Below are 24,225 nucleotides of genomic sequence, written 5' to 3'. Positions count from 1 at the left end.
AAAGTAAAAGGATTAAATTTCAAATTTTGTCAAAGTATTAACAGCAAATTTTGACCTTAATTTATAAGGACTCAAAACGATGCCGTTCACTTCGCATTCAGTCACCAAAGCCCAATATACGGTTCAGGACTATAACGGTTAACAAAATATTATTACATAAACATAGTGACTGAAATGTGCTTTCCGGTTCTCTGAAAAATCAACGATCTCGTCTCTTCTTCTCGCTCTCTAATTCTCAATTCGCCATTGCTTCAGTTTACAATTTTACATTTTCCTTCACGATTCAATCCAAACAACGACAATAACAAGAGGTGAAACCTCTGAGAGTGAGAAATGAGCGGTCACGATTCTAAGTACTTCTCGACGACGAAAAAGGGGGAAATCCCTGAACTCAAGGAAGAGCTCAATTCTCAGCACAGGGTACCTACTTATTAATCCATCTACATCTTGTTTTCCGCTTCCTGTTTTTATCTGCTTCATTTCCATTCCTTAGTTTTGCGATTTGATCATCTTTATAGTGGATTAGGCTTAGCTCCTTTTTCCTCCTTAGATCTATTTGTTTTACGTTTTGATTTGTTATTTTGAAGTCTTAAATTTTCTGAATTATGTTTTAGTTAGCTAAGCTACTTGGATTATTTCGGATTATGGAAATAGAGATTCGATTTTCTTGATTAGGATAGATTAGTGCTACTTGATTCGAGCACCGGATTATGGTTTGCCTTTTTATCAACTTCTTTTCCGGAATAGATTTATATTTAATCTAAGTGAAAACTGAACTTTAATTGTAGGAAAACTTTCAGTTCTCTTGATTTTTTTTAGTAAACATTAGTTTTCTGAAGATTTTTTAATTATGTAGTTCTTAGCATGTCAAAGGTGTAGAAGCTGTCCTCATTGGGATTTGAATTCATATTTTAGCATGTCTATTATCGTGCCATATGGTTATGGTTATGGTTATGGATTATAATCATGCATCTATTTTCCAATATCATCAAGGATAAAAGAAAAGATGCTGTGAAGAAGGTTATTGCTGCAATGACGGTTGGGAAGGATGTGTCATCACTATTCACAGATGTTGTGAATTGCATGCAAACTGAGAATTTGGAGCTGAAAAAGCTTGTCTATTTGTACCTTATAAATTATGCTAAGAGCCAGCCTGACCTTGCAATTCTTGCAGTAAATACATTTGTAAAGGTATACAGTTTTTTATGCTCTCTATCTTACTGTTAATCATGGTTTAAAGGAAATGGGTATTTCTTTTCCATTTGGCATAAATGTTGATATTTCATGATACGTAGATTTGAATCTGAAAAAATATGTCGACTAAGATACTGCTTATTTTCATCCTCAGGCTGTGTTTCTCAGCCTCAAGCCTTTTAGGAGCACAGTTTGAAGGTGACTGACTATCTGCAAGAAATGGAGTTCTTTAGCTCTTAGAGGGCCAAAGATGTATCTTTCCTAAGATTGTAGTACATTATTATATTATTAATTTGATAGTCAAACAAAATCCATGCAATTGGCGAAGGAAATGGGTAACATAGATGAGTAAATAGCTGATAAATTCCAGGTCTTTGTAATCTAATTTTCTTCTTCACTTGTGTTGAGTTTCTTTGATATTTAGGGAAAAGAAAGTTTGATATCATTCTAGTGCTAAAATAAGTAACGGTTGCTTCTAAGTTGCTTATCACAGCATTTCACTTCTGATAAAGTACATTGTGCTTTTTGCATTTCTTTACTAATACAAGATGTCATTCTGATATCAGAACACTGGGCTTTACAAATTTTTTTTGCACATATATTTGTGGTTGATAATGTCTGCCTTCTGGAAAAGAAGTTAAACATTAACCTTCGGATCTACCAATTGCATCTGCCTCAAAGATATAAAGCATAATAGGGAGTTAGGATGCATGTTATGTTTGTCTTAAGAATTTTTAATAATTCTGCATGGATCTCTAATGAACTTGTATATGCAGGATTCACAGGATCCAAACCCTCTCATTCGTGCTTTGGCTGTTCGGACTATGGGGTGTATCCGTGTTGATAAGATCACAGAATACCTCTGTGATCCCCTTCAGCGGTGCCTCAAGGTTGGTTCCTTTGATGGTATATGTTCCAAGTTTTAACAATTCTTTTAGTTTTTTAGTTTCCAACAACATCATCTACTTGCTATATACAATTCACGCTAGTTATTATGTATTTGACTTACCGAGCAAAATAGTTTAACAGGATGATGATCCATATGTTCGCAAGACAGCTGCCGTATGTGTTGCTAAACTTTATGACATAAATGCTGAGTTGGTTGAGGACAGGGGCTTTCTGGAGTCTCTCAAGGATTTGATATCTGACAACAACCCAATGGTTGTTGCTAATGCTGTGGCAGCTCTTGCTGAGATCCAAGAGCATAGTAGTAGACCAATATTTGAAATCACTAGTCACACGCTCTCAAAGCTTCTTACTGCTCTTAATGAATGCACAGAGTAAGTTCAGAGGTTTGAAAAAGTATGGCCTTGTTTAAACCCCTTTAATTTTATATTTCAAAACAATTACCTTCTATCATGGCATTGCCATGTGGTTGAGCTGTCCTTTTAATTGCCTAATAAAGCAGGTATCAACAGAATTTTTGGTACTTTTTATGTTCCATATTTTGGAGACTATGATTTCTTTCTCAAAGTGAGTTTATCCGTAGCTTGGTCTTTCAGATTGATTTGTTGCTCATATGTGATCTTCCATCAAGACAGCCAGAGCAAGTCACTGATCTAGTGGCTACTTCTTTATGTTGAGTTTTGTCTGGGAACCTTGTGCTTTGCCCATCTTATTTTGATAATGGTGCATGTCAGGTGGGGTCAAGTTTTCATACTTGATGCCCTTTCTAGATACAAGGCAGCAGATGCACGTGAAGCAGAAAATATAGTGGAGAGAATTACGCCACGACTTCAGCATGCTAATTGTGCTGTTGTACTTTCAGCTGTTAAGGTAACTTTTGTTTCCATTCATTAATTTGCTTCAACATCAGTATTGTCTTTTATTAATGTCCTTGTGAAAATTCTCTAATTTTTTTGTATCTTCTCCTTTCTCTTATTGATGTCCAGATGATCCTTCTACAAATGGAACTTATCTCTAGCACTGATGTTGTTCGAAATCTTTGCAAAAAGATGGCTCCTCCTCTTGTGACATTACTATCTGCAGAACCTGAGATACAGTATGTTGCATTGCGGAATATCAACCTTATAGTACAAAAGCGGCCTACAATCCTTGCCCATGAGATCAAGGTGGATTGATATGGAATAAACAAATGCAAGCTTTCCTACAGACTTCTGCATTACAGTTTGATATTTGTGCTCAGTATCAATGTAGTAGCCTTGAATCTATGCTTATCAAATGCTTGTTCGTGCTAGGTGTTCTTCTGCAAGTACAATGATCCAATTTATGTGAAGATGGAAAAGTTAGAAATCATGATCAAGCTTGCTTCTGACCGAAATATAGACCAGGTATCAAAGTTTTGGTATGATGGGCTTCTTAATAGTTTTTGCTCCTGCATTTAGGACATGCTAATATTGATGTGAAGTCATATAGTTGAGATGTTCTCTTGGTGGATACCTTTGTAGGTTTTATTGGAATTTAAAGAATATGCCACAGAAGTAGATGTAGATTTCGTCAGGAGGGCAGTTCGTGCCATAGGTCGCTGTGCTATCAAGTTGGACAGAGCAGCTGAACGATGCATCAGTGTTCTGCTTGAGTTGATCAAGATTAAAGTAAACTATGTTGTTCAAGAGGCTATTATAGTTATCAAAGATATCTTTAGAAGATACCCTAACATGTATGTCCCATTTTTTGTACTTCTATTTTGTGTTGCAATATGATCCAAAGCATGCAAGTAATGTCATTGCATTTCTTAATAGTAACAGAAACCTCTTGTTTGCACCTTGAAAGCCCTGCTCATGATTTACTATGACCTTCCCAGGTATGAATCCATCATCGCAACCCTATGCGAGAGCTTGGACACTTTAGATGAGCCAGAAGCTAAGGTATGTTTGTGTCACAAGTTCAAAAATATTAGTACATATTTCTATTACTACTGTTAGGTTGTTACTTAGCTCATATTTTATCCTCTTTTTACCCCATGCTACTAAGGCATCAATGATATGGATAATTGGAGAATATGCGGAAAGAATTGACAATGCTGATGAGCTCCTTGAAAGCTTCTTGGAGAGTTTCCCTGAAGAGCCTCCCCAAGTTCAACTGCAACTGCTAACTGCAACAGTGAAACTTTTTCTTAAGAAGCCAACTGAAGGACCCCAGCAGATGATTCAGGTCTTGCATTTGCGATCTTCATGCATTTTTTTCAGTTAGTTATCTGTTGATTCTGTTCTGGCTTTATCACATTTGCATATGAAAAGATTTCTCTAATGGTTTTGTTATCTTTGTTTACACTTAGCTATGCGCGTTTATCTTCAGGAATCACATCCCATTTAATTTTTATCATGTGGGATTTTTTTAGGTTGTCTTGAATAATGCTACTGTGGAAACTGACAATCCTGATTTACGTGACCGTGCATACATTTATTGGCGTCTTCTATCAACTGATCCTGAGGTATGGTTAACCAATCGTGATTCATTATTCTTTTAAGTTAATTTATTATTCCATTTCTATGAAGTTAATCTCAAGATTTTAAGGAATCGTTTTTCACTACAGAGACATTTTTAAATTTAGTTCCCTTTCTTATCTTTGAGGGGAAGGACTTAAGAGCTTTAGAATGCTTTTCATCATGTCTGCATGATTAGGCATGTGAGTCCTTTTATTTAAAGACTTTTCCTGCCCCTATGTGGTGGGTTTTCCCTGTAAATCCAGCAAGTCTAATCTTCTGGGTAAAGGGGGTTGCAATTCATAGCTATTGTTGAATGCAGGTGTCACTGTGGACATGATTGTGTCATTTAGAGGTACATCTAGACTACGTGCAGTAAGTTTTATGTAGTTTAGTGTTTCTATTTCCCCCCAGGCTGCTAAGGATGTTGTGTTAGCTGAGAAACCAGTGATTAGTGATGATTCAAACCAACTGGATCCATCTCTTCTGGATGAGCTTCTTGCCAACATCGCTACACTGTCCTCTGTGTATCACAAACCTCCAGATGCTTTTGTTACCCGTGCGAAGACTGCATCTCAGAGAACTGAAGATGATGACTACCCTGATGGAAATGAAAAAGGGTATTCCGCTAATGTTGGTGATGGTGGTGCATCACCTTCAACCAGCTCAAGTAGTGTCCCATATACTGCAGCTAGGCGGCCATCTCCTGCCCAAGTCATGCCTGCACCTGCTTCTCCAGTGCCTGATTTGCTAGGCGATCTGATTGGCCTTGATAACAATGCTATGATCCCTGCTGATCAGCCAGCAATGCCTTCTGGGTAAGTATGCTGGAATGCTGATAGAAGTCCCGTTATATCTACCAGAACATTTTGCTTTCGGTGTGATAATATTTAAGTTTTAAACACTAAACATGTGTCAAGCTTCACTGATTTCTTTTTACCTTGATTGCAGCCCTCCTTTGCCTATTTTACTTCCAGCATCTACCGGACAGGGTTTGCAAATCAGTGCACAGTTAGCTCAACAAGATGGTCAAATATTTTACAGTTTAATGTTTGAGAATAACTCACAGATCACACTTGATGGATTCATGATTCAGTTCAACAAGAATTCGTTTGGTCTGGCAGCTGCTGGACCTCTTCAGGTAATTACGGTTGGTCTTTAGGTAGTTTGTTAATAGATTATTGGGGTTTAACCGATACTGTTTATTAGGTTCCCCCATTGGCACCGGGAGCAGCAGCCAGGACACTGCTCCCTATGGTATTGTTCCAGAATATGTCTCCTGGTCCTCCTAGCTCCCTTCTGCAGGTTGCTGTGAAAAATAATCAGCAGCCAGTCTGGTACTTCAATGATAAAATCTTGTTGCATGTGTTCTTTTCCGAGGATGGAAGAATGGAGCGAACTAGTTTTCTCGAGGTAAGAAGTTTGTTTCATATTGCTTTAGTTTATTGTGGTACAAAGTTGTCAAAGCCCTACATCATGAAGGATCACACTGCTGAGAGGTCTTCCTCCATGTCCATTTGGAGTGTCATGTTTGTGGTGATTGATCCCTGCTACCAGCACCACCCAATTGTCAATTTTATTTTTTCTAGCATCTAATGATTTCTTCCCATTATGCAGACATGGAGGTCACTGCCTGACTCAAATGAGGTCCTAAAAGAATTTCCAGGCATCATGGTGGGCAGTGCAGAAACAACCATGGATCGACTAGCTGCATCAAATGTGTTCTTTATAGCAAAGCGGAAGCACGCGAATCAGGACGTATTGTATTTCTCTGCCAAGATCCCCCGAGGTATACCCTTCTTGATTGAACTTACAACAGTAATTGGGAACCCCGGTGTGAAGTGCGCAACCAAGACTCCAAATCCCGAGCTGGCACCACTGTTTTTTGAAGCCATTGAGACACTCCTGAAGATTTGATTCCTTCCTCTATCCAGGTATATATTTTCGGTCATCTTAGCAACCTAGCCTAGGTTTTGGATACATTTTGCTCCCGCTTAATATTTTGCTTCACTTGATTAACTCGTATATTGGTTGAATCAATAAACTCATCGAGACACGTATTCATGAAAGTTCTGCAAAACTCAATCTCTTTGCATAGATGTTTAGTGATCTTGCACTCCTTACATAATTTTTTTGTATATTTCCACTTCCTGATGTAAATACTCGATAGTTTTCTGGTCATTATCAATTGTTACTTTTTGAGGAAGCAGGGGTAGCGCCGGGGCTGCAGGGGCCACAGTCTCCCTAATATAATTTATAAAATTTCAGGTTAATATATCAAAACATCTCAAAATTCTTTCTACTGAAATATGTTAAAAAATATATTTTATAAAATAAAATTCGAATAAAATTAAATATAGTAAAATATTAACAAAATTCAAAAAATTTGAACTGCTATACTAGTAAAAATAACAAAAATTTAATAAAAGCATACCTCAAACTTATTGTATGTAAATATTTATTTAATGATTTAACGTAAGGGTGTTTAAATCGTCGGTTAAATTAAGACCCAAACTTAATTATTATTATTCAAAATTTTAATTTTTTATAATCTTTTTAAATAGTTAATCAAGCCAAATTAATTTTTTTTAATTCAATCGGTTAATTGAATAAATCAAAATTCATACATGCTCTTTTTTCTTTTGATTTAAACAAGGTTAAAATATGACAAATAACACATTGAAAACACTAAATTAAAAACATTATATTAAAAATGTAGTATTTTTTTTGTACTTTTCATGTCTATTTTATAGTCTATATTTGGGGTTCATGGCTATCCCTTTTCAATCATGTCGTCTCTAAAATTTAAATATTATTCTTCCTTTAAGAGTATAATGTGTTTTGCCACAACATCTAATAATATATATAGTATTTTTGGTGCTTTTTATTGATTTATTTTATTTTATTTTTATTTTTATTTTTATTTTTCATAAATTTTTCTCTTAACCCATTATATTGATAGCTATAGGTTCACTTATATATAGAGAGCTTATAGATATATGATATATATTAATAATTATTTAACTTTCAAATTGATAACTTAAATTTTAAAAAACTTTTAACAAGCCTTCTACTAGATTAATTTTGATGGCTGATTGATTAACTAAGGGTTCATTTATTTACATTTAAAAGGTTTTACAGAAAATATTTTCTGTATTTTCCCTTATTTGTTTCATAGAAAATAACTTGGTTAACGAAAAATGACTTATAAGTCAATGTAAAATAAGCTTTTTTTTTTGTAAAAAGACTTACCCTTTTTGAAAAGCGTAAGTCAATTTCCGAAAAAAAGCTACTCTATAGGTAATTTTATTTTTATATAAAAATTAACTGAAATCAAGTTTAATATTATTATATTAATAATAAATTTTATTTTTATTTTTAAAAAAATTAAAAAATTAATATAAAATATTATATTTTTCAATATTATAAAACATACATATTTAATTATTCATATTTAGTCATATAATAAATTATTAATATAAATTATTATTTTAATAAATTATTTAATATTTCAATTTTATTTTAATAATAAATTTTAAAATAATAATTGAAAATATTCAATATTAATATTTTAATAATAAGTGTTTTGTAGTATAAATGTTAAAATATGTCATAAGTCTATATACTCTTCACAAATTTGCAATTTAGTCTCTGTATTTTTATTTTCAAAAATTTATTCCCTCTACTTTTTAGATTTGAAAATCAAGTCCAATTGTTAAAATTGTTAAATTTTTTTTGTCAATTTTGTTGATGCCACATTTTTAAATAAAAAATACTCACTTGATAGTCATGTAACTAAAAAATGACGTTGTAATGAATCTGAATTTAACAAAATATTTTTAAAATATGCAAAAATATGTAAAGTATAAATTTATAGATATAAAATAAACTCAATTAAATAATGAAAAGATAAGAAAATCTTAAATGTATGTTTATTTCATTAAAAATAGTTTCTATGAAATATTTTTAAGAAATCTGTTAAACAACAGAAAATATTTTATATAGATTCATCAAAATACCAAAAAATATTAACTTCTTCAAGAAAGTAAGTCATTTTCTAGAAATCATTTTTCAGAAGCCATTTTAAGTGGAACAAACAGACCCTAAATTAATTTAGTCCCAACAGTTAAATTATTTCTAATTGAAAGTACACACACCCTTAATTTGATTTGGTTGAATAAGCATTGAGAGATGGCTGGTATTTGTAATGACTCAAAATTTACGGGTATCGGAAAAGTGTAGTATCGGGCATCCGTCTTAGAAAATTAAACCTGTAGATAATTATTATGAATATTTGTGAGTTTATTTATGTGTTTAATTAGGTTTTAATTAGGTGAATTTAGCTTAATTTAGGGTAATTAGCAAAAATGACTAAATTGAGTAAAGGGTAAAAATTTAATTATAGATTAAAAGAAAGTATAAAGGATCAAAATGACAATTAAGCCAACTCACAAGTATGAGCGGCAATTACTTCATAAAAATCATTTTTATGATTTAATTATATAAATATCTTAATAAATTATAATCAATATTATTATTTTATTAGATAATGTAATTTGTATTAATTAAAATTATGAAATTATATTATAAATTAAATCAAATAGTGACAAATGTAGGGTGATAAAGTTGTACATATGTAATAACATATGTATATACATTTGTATTATAATTATTTATTTATTTAAAAATTAAGTTAAAAAGATATTTTGATAAATTATAATTATAATTATTATATTATGGAGTAAATTAAATTAAAGACAAGTGTATGGTGATTAAATTAAACATGTGTAAAATATATAAAAACACACTTGTAATAAAATAAAGAAATAAAATAAAAGAATAAAAGAAACAAAGAAGAAAAGAAACAGAGACCATTCGAAACAGGGGAAGGAAAAAGAAAGAAAGAAAAGAAAAAGGAAAAACTAGGGTTTAAGAATTTAAGCTTTAATTTGGTAAGTCAATTAAGTCCTTTTCTTTTAATTTTGATGTTTTAAAAGCAAATTAAGTTGAGGTTTTGGAGATTTTTAGGTTTTTTTAATATAGTTTGTGTTGAACAAAAGATGAATTAGGGATTTAATTGAATGAATTTCAATTTAGAATTGATAAAAGGATTAAATTGTCAAGTAAGCTATAAGTTTTATGTTTTAGGGACTAAAATTGAGGAAAATTTGAAATTAGGAAAATATGCTGAAAATTTAATAGTTAAATCTGAATTTGGATGAAATTTGAATAGAAATAGAGTGTGAATTGAATTAGAAAAGTAAGTAAACTTAGTTAGGATTAAATTGAGAATAAGGTAGGAATCGATTAGAAATTCAATTATTTATTATAATTAATGCTGTAATTAATAGTGTAAATTATTATTATTTTCGTAGCTAACAAAGAACCCGAGGCATCGGCATCAAAAGGAAAGGAGAAAACTATCAAGGACTAAAATGGGAGATTTACGATTTGTATTACTATAATTCAAATCACTTTTTATTAAATGTTTTATATAAATTTTATATTTAATAAATGAGTATAAGGTAAGTATTAATATTTGAGTTGAATGGGAATTGGATTGGATGGTGAATGTGTATGTATAATTGAATTGTATATTGATTTGAATGTGAAATTGAATATTGACTTGAAAAGAAAAATGGAAAGGTGAATTTTGAATTGAATTGTGATTGAAAGTGAAAAAGTCAAATTGAATTGAAATGTGAATTTAGAGACCCTATTAACTAGTCGGGCTGAGTCGGATATAGTTGGCATGCCATATGATTGAAAGAGTTCAGGGATACTTCGACCTCAAGTCGATGAGACACTGGGTGTCACTATATTTCTTCGGATAGATTCAATGAGCTACTGGGTATCAACTTTCTTCGGCTTTGTCGATGAGACACTGGGTGTCAACTATTGCTTCGAACTATCCGATGAGGCACTGGGTGCCATACTGGAGTGTTTGGTTGGATCCGTGTATCCGCCAAAGTCCGAGTTTTGTTAATAGGGTAAATAATGAAATGATAAATCGAATGAGTTGATCAATCAAGCTACTGAAATGAGATGAAAAATTTAAATTGTGAATTGAAATGTGATACGAAATTGGGGAATAAACCTAAGGTTCATGATGTGTCCAAGTTTAAATTGTGGATATATGATATTAATTGATGAATTGTTATTGTTGAAATATGAAATTTGAATTTAAATTTGTATGTATGATTTATGTTTTACATGTTTATTACTATTATAATTTGAATTATGGTAATACCACTGAGTATGAAATACTTAGGGTACGGTTGTTTCCGTGCGCAGGTCGATAGAAGTCAAAGGTCCCAGTTCAGCATCCAGATCAATCCCGACTTCTGCATAACTTTAGTGATGTATTTTTCCTTTGGTAAATGTGGCATGTACTTCGGTTTTATTAAAGAGTCTTGTAAGTTTTGGTTGTAAAGAATTGACCTATTATATTTGAATGATAAATGAAACGTTAAGTTATAAAATGGTATGTTTGGTACTAAAACTGAAATAGAATGAATGAAGTTTATTTATTTAAACAATATATGCAAATATTTATTTAGTAAATTACTAAGTTAATGTTTAAGATATGTTTAGGTTATTTGAATATGAAATTGTAAGAATTGTGAATTGGCTGCGGTTTGAAATTACAGGGAAGGTTAACTAATTATAAAGGGGTTATATTGAGTTTTTTTTTTTAAATCACATAAAATAAAATAATAAAAAATGAAGTTAATTAGTAAAATAAATATTTTTATGAATTTACGATTATATTATAATATGTTTGTTATTTATTTAAGAAATTATTTGTAGATTGTCTGATATATCCGGTAATGCCTCGTAGCCCTGTTTCGGTGACAAATTAGGGTTAGAGGATGTTACAGTATTCATAAGATTGAGCAATGTGATATATAAAATATATACAATATATATGAGATCATCAAAGTCGACCTAATACATTGTTTTCGAAATCAGATTCGATCAATCGAGATACCAGTCTAAAATAAGGGATTGGACTCAATGGCGAAGTTAAGAATTTTGTTTACGGGCTCAAGGTAAATTATAAAATTTTGGGGGTCAAAACTAAAATTATTGTGTTAAAAAATACTTAATTTAAAATTTTTTATTTAAAACTATTCAATTTAATATTTTACTTTTTTTAGAGGGCCTAAAATAGCCAATTGGTTGAAGGTCAAGGCCCTTAACCCAATGGATTAATTGACATGTAAATTGGTTAAATGAAGGGATCGAATCAATTGAATTAATTTAAAAAACTATTTAAATCCACAATTGAACCAATTAAATTAATTAATATTTTATTTTATTTTTAATAATTTTTGAACACACCCAACCAATTCTAAAAACCTTGCCTAAGTGTTGGCCGTTGAAGTCCAAAATTATCTTTCATCTTCCATTTCAAAGCAAAAACAAATAAATTTGCGCCAAAAAGGAGGATTATGTGTCCCTCCCCTTACGTCTACCTTTCTCTTTTCTCCAACAATAAACAAACAAACAAAACTTGACCTTTTTTAAATATAATTATTAAATTAAAATATGTTTATAAGTTTCATAAATTTAAAATTTAGTCCTTACACTTTTTAATTTCAGAATTTTAATCTTTTTATTTTTTCAAATTTTCAAATTTAAAATTATTTTATTAAATTCAGTTTCATTAAAACATTATTTTATAGTTACATTGCTACCGAATATTTTTATTTTAAAATATCACACCAATTAATTTAACAAAAAAATCTAAAAATATTAAGAAAAATTAAATAAAAAACTAAATTTCTAGAAATAAAAATAGGGTAATCTACAAAAATAGTCACTTTTGTTTGCCTCAAGTTACATTTTAGTCACTTATGTTTGAAATGTTACGTTTTAGTCACTTATGTTATTATTTTGTTACAAAGTGATCACTCTACCGTTACGTTCCGTTATCTCTCTAACGGTAATCCTATGTGGCAGTCCAACTAGATTTTAAGTGCCAACTTGAATTTCTAAACGGGATGAAAATAGATTTTAAATTAAATAAATTTAATTAATTAAAATTTTTAAACCTAAACCTCGACTGAAAAAATTGTTCATCTCCTCTTTTTAATTTTTCTTCGTCTCTTCTTTTTTTAGGTTTTTTTTTCCATTTGACTAGAAAAACTATTATTAAGATCATAATAGTTGAAATCAAATTGACTGCTTCATAAAGATGGATTCAATGGAGACTCCAGGTATGTCTTCTTTGCATTCCTCTGTCTCTTTTATTCAATACTGAAAAACAAAAGATTAAATTTTTTATTGTTTAATAAAAACCCTAAATTAAAATTCTTGATATTTTCTTCAACTTTTTGAAATTGTTCTTGTTCCTAATCACTATATTTTCTAATCATTAAAATTCCTATGTTCTTGTTCCTAATCATTATATTTTCTAGTTTTTTTCACAATTCTTGAAAAATTGGTTGCTCAATCAAATTTTTCTAATCTAAATCAACTTGTATGTTCACAATCTCTTTGTGGGTATTCCATATTATTCTTTCTTACTGCTGATTTTGAGCTGAATTACCTTGCTATACAAACAAATCCTCTTTGTAACTTAAGGAATGCAACCTGTAAGTCCAGAAATAAACCCAGAATTTTTTAGTTGCCAACATAAAGAGATAAAGAAGATGATCAAGATCCAATAATAAAACTAATTGTAAGTTTTGGGCGTTGGAGAAAACAAGGTGTGATAAACAGGTTATGTCAGAAGGGCTTCACACAACCTAATTAGCAAAGAAGAAAAATAAGAATGCAGGAGTGGTAGAAGAATGAAACCTCAGAATCATGCTGCATGAGAAATGTCTCTTGCACTCCACCAGGCACTACGATACAACTATAACCAGCTTCCAGCAGGGAACAAAAGTTCTTCCTTGTGGTTGGTGAGGCACCCAACCATGTCTACATATGCCTCAAGAATGGAGTGTAGAATACCTATTCATTCACCAAAACCAAGTAAAGCGGCTGAAATAAATTTGAGTTATGGGTTATGGAATGTGAAGGATATGAAAATTTGAGGAGTTCAATTGGGCTTACAAGGCTGGTGGTAAGGCATTTAAGTTTGGGAAGAGGCATGAAACCTGTATGTTCAGCCAACATAACAACTCCGATCGACAACACCGAATGTGGGGCATAACCGAGAACTGCAACATTTACATGCTAACATCTATTATTTGCCCCAACTGGCAACCACTAAATAACTTAGATAGCCCAAGCATGAACATATACTCTCAATATATTTTTAGTGGAAAGAAGAAATGGTAAACAGTAAGGGAGTATTTTTGTTTCTTCGACCTGTCTACTGAACAAAACCAAAAATAATTTTAAATCTATCAAATAAGAATGGAGCAAAATTTCACTTAATAAACCAAAAACAATTGTAAATCTATCAAATAAGAACAAAAAATAATTATGTTGCTGTCTTTCAAAATATATACTTTAATTTTAACTCAGGTGTAGTTTGATGCAAATGTATATATTCAGTTTTTCATTTTAATTCAGGTGTCAAGATGTGAATAATGATTACTATTTTCATGTTTTAGATTATGTATTTTAATGTTGTCCAAATGTGAATATTGACTGCTGTCCGAATGTCCTAAAATGTTCATAAATTCATTATTGATGTTGTTTGAAATTGAACTGAATTTGAGATAATGTTTTTTCAGGTTTGAATTGTGCAATTTATTGATACTAATATAATGTTTTCTTTTTCTTTTTTGGTTTAGGGTTTGAAGTTGAACAAAATACTTTAGGGGAGATTTTGGAGGAGAAGCGTCCGACTTAGATGATAGTTCATATAAAGCTTATGAGTCAGGTACTTCTTATTCTGATTCTTTTGAATCTGATGGTGATAAGGTAGATGAACCAGAGGTTGAACTAGTAGGTGAAATGATACAGAAGGAGTTAGACCACTTACTGGATTCAAGTTTTTGGAGTTTAGAAGATGATTTTGATAGTAGCAGTGATGATGATTTGAATAATGACGTGGATTATGATAAATATGGGAATAAAAAGTACCCTCTATTCAATCCTCAAACTGATATGAGGAACCCTATATTGATAAAGGGTTTGGTTTTCCCTAGTAGAGATATTTTAAAAGATGCAGTTAAACAGTATGGGAGGATAAATAGGGTAGTAACCAAACTAACTAGGAATGACAAGCTTAGGTGAAAGCAGTCTGTGTACCTAGTTGTCCATGGACGTTATGGGATCCAAGTTAAATCCCAAGGATCCAATGGATGGGAGTTGGCAAATTAAGACCTTAGTCAACCACCATAAGTGTAGCAAGGTAATGAAAAATAAGAATATTACTTCAAAGTGGATGGCTAGACATTATTTACACAAATTTCAAGTTGATTCCAATTATTCCTTAACATCCTTAAAAAATGATATTAGGGTGGATTTTGGAACAATAGTGTCTCGGACTAAATGTATGAGGGCTAAGATTAGGGCTCTAAAACTAGTTCAAGGGAATCACAAAGCTCAATATGCCAAAATATATGATTATTTACTTGAGATAAGGAGAAGCAACCCTGGTACAACAACCCTGGTACAACAACCATCTGTAAATTAGACTGTAGGCTATTTCAGAAGCTTTATATATGCCTTGAAGCATGCAAATCCGGTTGGTTAACTGGTTGTAGGAGAATTATAGGGTTAGATGGGTGTTGGCTGAAGGGATATTATGGTGGACATTTGCTTGCTGTTGTTGGGGTTGATGCCAATGATTGTATATATCCAGTGGCTTTTGCTGTAGTTGAGAGTGAAAACAAATAATCATGGTTTTGGTTCCTCGAGTTGTTACAGAGAGATTTGGAGATCGACAACTCCTACAATATATGTTTCATGTCTGACAAACAAAAGGTACTATAAAGTCATGGTATATGCTAAATTTTTTATATAAAAATGATTGCTTAGCATGTTGTTTTAATTGTTTTACAGGGCTTAATAGAAGCGATTTCTTTGTTGTTCCCTAATGCTGAAGCAAGAAATTGTGCCAGACATCTTTACAATAATTTTAAAAATATAGAAGGATTTAGAGGCCAAGTTATGCGTCTTACTTACTGGAAAGCTGCTAAAGCAACTTTTCCAAGACAATTTGAAGAAGCAATGTCTGAAATGAGGTCACTATCAGAATCAGCTGAGGCTTGGCTGCGTGACAAGGATCCAAGAACTTGGTCAAGAGCCCACTTCTCAACTAGATGCAAATCTGATCTACTACTGAACAACAACAGTGAATGTTTCAACAAGGTTAAAAATTATTTTTTAAATCTGACTATTTATCACTTCATGTTGTATAATTGTTGTTTGAGTTATTTAAAGACTTACTCTCCTTGCAGATCATTTTAGAAGCTAGAGATAAACCTATCCTAACGATGTTGGAAATAATTAGAAGAAAAGTCATGACTAGGTTGGTTTCTATAAGAGAGGCTGCTGAGAAGTATCCTGGACCTTTATGTCCAAGGATACAGAAGAAGTTGTCTGAAATTGTTAGTTAGTCCAATAAGTAAGTTTTGCTAACTCTTTTTTACTTAGCTTGAATTATGTTGCTTGGATGGAAAAGTTTTTAACTTTAAAATGTTACTTTGTTTATAGTATATGGCCGATATATATTGGAAATGAGAAGTATGAGGTAGACTGTGGATTAGGCAACAAGCATGTGGTTGACCTCCTCAACTCCTCCTGTTCATGTAGAAAATGGGATTTGTCAGGAATCCCATGTAAGCATACTGTTTCTTGCATGCAATTACTTGCTGTGAGCCCTGAAACTTATGTAAATACAGGTTATACTGTCACTACCCAGTTGAATATTTACAGCCACTTGATTAACCCTGTAAAAGGTAATAGCCATAAAAACCTAAAACTTTATGAAATATTACTTATTTATAAAATGTGTTTGACATCTTTAAATTTTTGTGTATAGGTCCTATGCAATGGGAACATGTAAGGGACATGGAACCCATTCTTCCTCCCATAATTAGAAGGCCCCCAGGAAGACCCAAACAAATAAGGAGGAAGGAAATAGATGAAGTAAGAAAGAGTGGATCAAAATTAAGCAAGACAGGACATCAAGCTAATTGCAGCAAATGTGGTAAACCAGGCCATAATACAAGGACTTGCAAAGGGATTGTTGGGGGTAACCAAATGGCAAGCCAATCATCGAGCCTGCAAAATTTGAACCAAGCGACTTCAATGGATAACACATCAAGCCAACCACCCTTAACCCAACAAAGCTCAAACCTGAGAGCAAATTTTAGGGCCAAATTACCTTTCAAAAGGAAATCTATTTTGTGAACAAAGAATATATCCTTTTAGAAAGGTTGTTGAATCATGTTAACAATACATTTTATCTTAATTGAGGGTTTGAAACAATTTTTTTTTTTGAAATGTTAAACTATTGAACAATTACTTAAGAAATGGCTATTGGACATGTTATATATTCACCTATTGGACAAATACTTTGAAGCCTATTGTTTTAGTTGCTGGATTGCAGGTAAGCATCTATTTACTTGCCCTCGCAACCATGTGGAGTTTTAATTATTGAAACATAGAACCTGAATCTGTGCGTGTATTTGGCATTTACAAGATAGTTGCAGGGGCATTATTATTAAAATAATAATCATTTGATAAAAAAGTATATTAGTATGTAAGTGTATAACAACTTTTCTCTTTACTGCAAGAAAAGATATAATTACAAAAAGGTAATTGTACATACAAAAATGACGTGACAATTTAAGAGCCGCACAATGAACAAATAGTTGTGTTCTATGAGCCGCACAGTTTCTCCATTATAGGACCCAGTAGAGTAGGTCTCATGGTAACAATGGCCAAAGCTACATCCTGGAATAGAAACCAAATATCATGTTAAAATAATATGATTCCATAAATGCACACAACATTTAGACTCGAGTATGGTATTAGCATGTTAAAATACAATGTAATATTCACCAATAAAACCAACACGAATCATCAGAAACTACGGTATCTTGAGTCTTGACATACATCATATTCATAGCCTCTTATACAAAAAGTCTAAAGAATAACTCCTTTCCTGTTACATTATCCATGCAAACAATTGTTGCACTAGATTTCATTAACCATAGTGCAAGAGTATACCAAATAACAGAAGTGACATATACCCTGAACCATGCGTGCCTTTTTTATGAACTTGTCATTTGAAACACTTTTTGTATCAAAATCACATTCCAAAGTAGCAATATCATTAGAGACACGACCTAGGATACATTTTATGGAAGAATGACTTGACCCCCAAAACTTCCCCCTTGAGGCACTGGTTCATTATACCACAAATTTAGAGACACGACCTGATCATAAGATGGTTCATTATACCACAAATTTAATATCGAGGCCATCGTCACAACATTGGGAAGAAAAAACAGTTTTTCATTGTTTAGTATTTGTAAATCTTCTGATGTAATTCATATGCTTGTAACACATCTAGAAACTGACCTCCAATAACATGGATGCTTTGGCACATAGAACCGCATTTCCCATTGAAGGAAATCCATTACTATAAGAAAAATTTATGTCCATCATCTTTCCAGGAGACGAGTTCACAAGAAGGGTAACGTCATCAACGCCGTCAGTTTCCAGCATCGACCATCCTTCATCAGTAAACCCATTAACAGCCTCATTAAATCCCCTGGAGAATAGAATATGTTACTGCCATCAGTCAAGAATCTACCTACACTGACATAGATGGTGAATTACTGAAAAGAAGAATGAACATACTTGCTCAATTTATGACTAAGTGCACGCAGAGCTGCAGGTCTTCTACCCCAACCAGTAACATTCGGCTGAGATATTTCCTGAGAAATCTACCTCAAATGACGCAAAGCCTGTGCTAACGCCAAGATTATACCATGAGACATTTAGTGTCTTGGTTTAGCTCCTAGCTCTACATTCAAAGAATAGATGCAAGGAATAGTCTTACCACCATTGTTGTCTTCTGAGCAAGCAAAGTAGAGCAAGCAAAGTATAGATTCAAAGTATAGCTCTACATGTTTCTGGTTGCATTTTATGGGATGTCTACCGACACAAAATAAAATACATGTTCACAAACAATTTCAAAACAGTCTGACATGCAGTATGTACAGAAAATAAACCGTTAATTGACTATAACTGTACATCAAAAAATTTGTGCACCTGATTGTAAAGCTCATCTGCTCTAGTCGAAATATACATTCTTTGACGGACTTTCAAGAACAATACTGCACACCCTATAAGCTATAAAGCTAAATATCGTTAACAACTTTCAAAATTTTGATACTATAACTAAAGCATTCAAAGAATAGCTTTTAGAAGGGACTACCCCGACACAAATAGGTATGATAATAAGAGAATGCTTGGAGACCAATTCACGAAAACGACAGGTCAAAGGTTTGTAATGCTCTGCCAGAGCATCTGGACACTTGAATTCCTGTAACCTGTAAAAAGAAAACAAGAGAAATGTAAATTAAATATCTTGAAATGCCGAAACATAAAAATAGACGTTGATAAGCATACCCATGTAGATTTGTTCTTGTCTCCAATAATTTAGCTATCGTCTCCATTGCCCTTCTTTTCACATACACATATGTGGTATGGTCTGAACCAACATTTTGCATCAAGTTGTGTCTGTCTAAATCATTCCAAATATCATTTTCTCGAACCTGAAACATATACATATTTAGAACAATAGACATCAGTAATGTACAGTTTCTAGGATACATAATTTCCTGTATTATACATGTGATATAATATGAAATTGAATATCATGAGATACCCAAACATTGATTGACACATTATGAGCAAAAAAAACTTGAAAATCTCAAGTTACCCACAAATTCATATCAACCAATAAACCGAATAAAAAGCTCCCATAGCTAAAACTACAAACAAAACTCAAATTAAACAAACAGAATGAATACAAAATCATAATAAAAGATGCCCAGAAAGCAAAGTTAAACAAAAACAAAAAAAATACCCAGAAAAGAAGGGGGGATAAAAGAATTATACCTGAGAATGAATCGATGGGGTCTAAGTTACTATCACAAAAGGGTTTAGAGGTGGAGGTAAAGAAGGTAAGGAAGTAATTACAGGAGAGAGCTACAGCGGATGCGATTGCAAGTACAGTAATGAGACGCAAGAACTCGCCTTTTAAAGGGAATAAGCTTTGGGGTGGTTCGAGTATGGAGTTCAGTGAAGAATTTTTTGAATATGAATTATGCTTGGATTTTGGACGCTTTTTGGGTGTTGAAGGCATTTTCTTTTTTTCTTTTTCTGAAAGTTAGATCAATACCAAATGATGTTAATTTTTCTTTTGAAATTTTTCACTGCTAAAAACAGAAAGGGAGGGAATGAATGAATGAAGGAAACAAAGAAAATAGAGCCTCTCTAATTTTGGTTAAATTACACCCAATATCTCTAATTTTGGTTAAAATTTATTTTCATCCCATTTAGAAATCCAAGTTGGCACTTAAAATCTAGTTGGACTGCCACATAGGATTACCGTTAGAGAGATAATGGAACTTAACGGTAGAGTGATCACTTCGTAGTAAAATAATAACATAAGTGACTAAAACGTAACATTTCAAACATAAGTGACTAAAATGTACCTTGAGTCAAACAAAAGTGACTATTTTTGTAGATTACCCATAAAAATATAAGAAATAAATTTTAAATTTGCATGACATTATGTATACTTTTTAGTATGATGCGTGGAAGTAACCGTAGAAATTGGCGCGTGTAGAAAATTCCCATTAAACAATTCTGTGATGGTGGAATCTAATATCAGTTTTAATGGGGGAAAGTCTTCTTTCTTTTCACTGAAAGATATTCATTCTCCCACACAAAACAGAGCTAAATTTTACTTATTCAAAACAAAAAAAAAGGGATCCTAGAATTTACACTCCAAACAAGGAAGTAAAATAAATTAATCTTTTATCATTCAAGTTTCATCTGGGAATTCTTGAATCCATAATTTCAATAAAAAAGGTAAAATTTCATGTCCTATATGTTCTTTTTTTTTTTTTTTGCTTTCTGTGATTTGGTTTGCTTAGCTATTTAATTATGGTTTCTCTAGGGTTTGATTATATTTTTCTTACTACCTCTAGAATTGTTGAATTACTGGTAAATTTTATTGGGTTTTCTTTTCTTCTTTTTTTCTCAACCTTATGAAATTTAGATGTTTTGACTATAGCTTTTGCATATGATATTGATGAAGAGAAACTCAAAGGCAACTCTTTATTTATTTATTTATTATTGAATTCTCCTCTTCTGTTTGTTGCTCCAAGTGTTTGAGTATTTGGGTTAATTAGTCTCACAAAAATGTTTGGTTTGATTTGATTACTAGTTTGTCATTAACACTGTCCACCTCGATTATTTAAGGAATCGGAACTTGGGGTTTAGTCCTACTCTTTAATTTAACTATCAGAGTATTGCTTTTCAGTTTACTTCATTTGGTTGTCTTGAATTTCTTGATATGGAATTGTAGCTGGAAAACTGAACCCGACTTGGTAGCTTGTTTCTTAAACTTCGTTTGTTTTTAACAATCGATAATGGATGTTGCTTTTGTTTTTACATGATTGAATTCTGCTACTCTGTTGATCATAACATCCAAAAATTTGTAGCTTGTGCTGCAAAGAGTAGAATATGATCTAGCTTGCCTTTATTTTAGGGTCTTTATCTAAGAAGGCTCTTGTACCAGGAATCAGATTGTATTTTATCATTTCTACTCAGAAATGGGTAAATTAGTCCCTGTACGTTAAATTAAAGAGCAAATTGGTCATTTTAATTAAAATTTTCATCCATTTGTACAGTTAAAAACTGGTGTGACTGATAGAATAACCAGAAAATGACACATGGCATGTCACATGTATCTCATACTTATGTATAAGTATCAGTTTTTAACAATAGAAATGGATAAAATTTCTAACAGAAGGACCAAAGAGGAACTAATTTGCTTATTTTTTTAGTAGAGGGGGAAAAATGCAATCCAATTCTGAGTACAGAGGCCTCTATAACACTTTTACTGTCTTCTATCATACATGTGCTTGTTGATGACGAGTGTATGCAAGAAACCGGATATAGAATATGTTTTGCATTGTCATGTGGCATTTGGCATGTATATAGTTTACTAGACGGAATACTAAGCTGTTTATATCTTCAAAAGTGATTTCAATCTTTTTCTTAAAACAGGTTTTGCTCACCTTCTGTTTGTGGGATTCTGATCTACAAAGTACCAGTGGTGTTTTATGGGCAGTGGACATAAGTAAAAGGAATGGGAGGTTGTTGCTGTTGCTCTTCTAGAGGAGTAGAAATAAGTAGTGGACCAGCATATTATTACGTTAGTATAATTTTCTTCCCCCATGGAATATTATTAGATACTGGATTAGTGTTCCTGTTGAAGTGATCTCATTTCATTTATTTATTAGATACTGGATGACTAAACACTAATCCGAACTTGAGCCATACAAGGAAACTATTTTGAAACTAATCAGTTATTGTATTGAATTCATTTTCATGATCTTTATTGATTGGAACTCCTTTCCTTTAATAGTATCCAAGAGCATCAGATGAGCGCGTGCCTTTATCTTCTCATAGTGTTGCTGCCTCTGCTCTCTCTACCGGGCTCCTAGTCGACACAAATCTGGAGGTATCTGTGCCCGATGCTTATAGACCTCCTCCTGCTCCGGTGCCATTTGATGCAATTTTAGGACCTCCTCAAACTCCTTCGGTAGCCCAAATTCATAGCAGTAAAAGTGACGAAGCAGTGCAATCGACTAATGTTGATTCTGGTCAAGAAACAGTTGCTGCCAATACTCGAGAGACTTGCAGAAAATCTGAGGACACAAAGGGATTGGGCTGCAAAGCACAAACCGATACAGAAATTGAGTCACCGAAGGAACTAGAAGTCGAACTTTCAAAACCAGTTGAACCAGTTGTGTCTACAAAGGAAGAGGAGGATGTTTGTCCAACCTGTTTGGAAGGTATGTCTTCCCTTTGCAATTTATAAGTTCTTTTAACGGTTGCCATTTTTCAGCGAACTTGTGCTTCTACTGTCGAGGAGAAAAGGTTGTTGAGAGATCCTTGTGTCTGTTTTTCATGCAGAGTATGATGCAGAAAATCCAAAAATTATCACAAAATGCGAGCACCATTTTCACCTTGCATGTATTCTTGAATGGATGGAAAGAAGTGACACATGCCCTGTGTGTGATAAGGTTTGTCTCGAAACTATTTTCATCTATAAGTCGATAGGTATTATCATATCTAATCCAAGGAAATAACAAGAGTGTTCTAATTCTCTTATGATGTAGGAAATGATGTTCGACCTACCCACCGACTAGTTTCATTGTGGTGGACTCAGCTTTTAGTTGCTTCAAATTAAGTTTGTTGCAAAGGTTACAACTTACAAATCACAACAGATTTTCGGTTTTTCGTTTTCCCCCTCATTTATTATAGCATATTTAGTGGCTGCTTCCAATTAGCAATAGTTTGGTTTTGGGTCTCTTTTCTTCATCGTATAAAGGAGTTGCCAATTCGTGAACATAGTCTCTTTGTGCTTTCATGCCTCAAAACTTTTAGATGAGAAGAAAGGAGAAAGAAATACAGAAACAGCTTAGATGCCATTTTTAACGATCATCACTTTATGGCCTATGCATAAAGTGTTTATTAGATCAGCATGCCATTAGTTTCTACCTCCCCGAATAAGTGAGTGCCTGAAGTTGAATATTGCCGTAAATTGCCGTAAATTGTCCAGAAACCTTTGCAGTCAGCCGCAAGCAGCATATCATACAACACACACACATATATATTTTCCTTACCATGAATCTGCAGTAAATGGGATATGGTTACACTTATTTTCAGTTCATGTATATGTGAAATTGTTGGTGGTGGATTTGCTTTTGTTTTCAAAAGACAGAAGGGATAAACTGAATAGGCATTTTGTAATACAACATGATTCTTGTATATAACATGTATTTTTTTCATATCAAAGTTTGATCATTTCACATAAAAAAATTTACAGTTATTTTTACTATTCATATGAAATTTTGTATGTAACGAGATTGTATTTATTATTATTGGATGATTGGATCGATTTTCTTCAATTTGAAATCTTCTTTTTTATGTTCTCCAGTTCATCAGAATCAGCACTTGCATTTTGCAAATCTTTAATTGCCTTTCTTTTGTTTTTTTTTCCTTTCCCAATTAGTTCCACAGATTTTCCGCTGTCACCCAATTTTTATTGATAGGTTTCGACTTCCCCCAACTTTGTGGGAATGAATTCTTTTCCCAATTTATGGGATGGTAGGCATGGTAAAATAACCGAACCTTGTCAAAATTGATAGGTTTCGACGTCCCCCAACCTTGTCTTACGTCCATCCTCCTCTATCAGCATAGTGAAAGAAATACCCTTTTACGTTACCCCCAATCAATATAGTTCCCGTGTAACAAGCTGTCAGCAAGCGAATGAGTTACCTTATTTGCGTCTCTACGAATCCATAGGAAGGAAAGGGAATGGAACTGAGATTGAAGGCGACAACAATCCTAAACAATTGTTCCAAACTCAGATAGGTTGCATTGATGCCTCAACAGTGCATGCCGGACTTGCAGACAA

At 32.8% G+C, this 24,225-nt stretch overlaps 2 protein-coding genes and 1 long non-coding RNA gene across 10 annotated transcripts; 2 read left to right on the top strand and 1 right to left on the bottom strand.

Moving 5' to 3' along the window:
- The first annotated feature begins 141 nt into the window (after nt 1-141).
- On the top strand, nt 142-6,649 carry LOC107941520 (beta-adaptin-like protein C). 2 transcript variants are annotated; one of them, XM_016875069.2, is made up of 15 exons: nt 142-420; nt 994-1,191; nt 1,971-2,084; nt 2,224-2,474; nt 2,835-2,970; nt 3,087-3,266; nt 3,393-3,485; nt 3,603-3,814; nt 3,959-4,022; nt 4,129-4,308; nt 4,496-4,588; nt 4,995-5,398; nt 5,532-5,721; nt 5,790-5,993; nt 6,198-6,649. In XM_016875069.2, the coding sequence occupies exons 1-15, from the start codon at nt 334-336 to the stop codon at nt 6,495-6,497; spliced, it is 2,706 nt and encodes a 901-aa protein (XP_016730558.1). In that variant the 5' UTR covers nt 142-333; the 3' UTR covers nt 6,498-6,649. The 2 variants fall into 2 exon arrangements, with proteins under 2 accessions (XP_016730558.1, XP_040954595.1); XM_041098661.1 differs by lacking the exons at nt 142-420; nt 994-1,191 and having other exon boundaries at nt 2,216-2,474.
- Nucleotides 6,650-17,211: 10,562 nt separating this feature from the next.
- LOC107941522 (uncharacterized) lies at nt 17,212-19,993 on the bottom strand. 7 transcript variants are annotated; one of them, XR_001695648.2, is made up of 7 exons: nt 19,626-19,965; nt 19,134-19,279; nt 18,774-19,054; nt 18,562-18,656; nt 18,360-18,466; nt 18,078-18,270; nt 17,212-17,447 (listed from the first exon to the last, which is right to left on the bottom strand). It is a non-coding gene; the product is annotated as an uncharacterized lncRNA (long non-coding RNA). The 7 variants fall into 7 exon arrangements; XR_001695647.2 differs by having other exon boundaries at nt 18,360-18,854; nt 18,940-19,054; nt 19,626-19,993; XR_001695645.2 differs by having other exon boundaries at nt 18,562-19,054; nt 19,626-19,984.
- A 326-nt stretch (nt 19,994-20,319) lies between these two features.
- On the top strand, nt 20,320-23,716 carry LOC121219908 (probable E3 ubiquitin-protein ligase RHB1A). Its single transcript, XM_041098660.1, has 5 exons — nt 20,320-20,603; nt 21,807-21,954; nt 22,168-22,597; nt 22,719-22,828; nt 22,925-23,716. The coding sequence occupies exons 2-5, from the start codon at nt 21,889-21,891 to the stop codon at nt 22,952-22,954; spliced, it is 636 nt and encodes a 211-aa protein (XP_040954594.1). The 5' UTR covers nt 20,320-20,603; nt 21,807-21,888; the 3' UTR covers nt 22,955-23,716.
- Nucleotides 23,717-24,225: the final 509 nt, after the last annotated feature.

The sequence above is a fragment of the Gossypium hirsutum genome, chromosome D08, assembly GCF_007990345.1.
Source record: "Gossypium hirsutum isolate 1008001.06 chromosome D08, Gossypium_hirsutum_v2.1, whole genome shotgun sequence".
Classification (NCBI taxonomy): Eukaryota; Viridiplantae; Streptophyta; class Magnoliopsida; order Malvales; family Malvaceae; genus Gossypium; species Gossypium hirsutum.
This window is presented reverse-complemented; position numbering and strand designations above follow the sequence as displayed.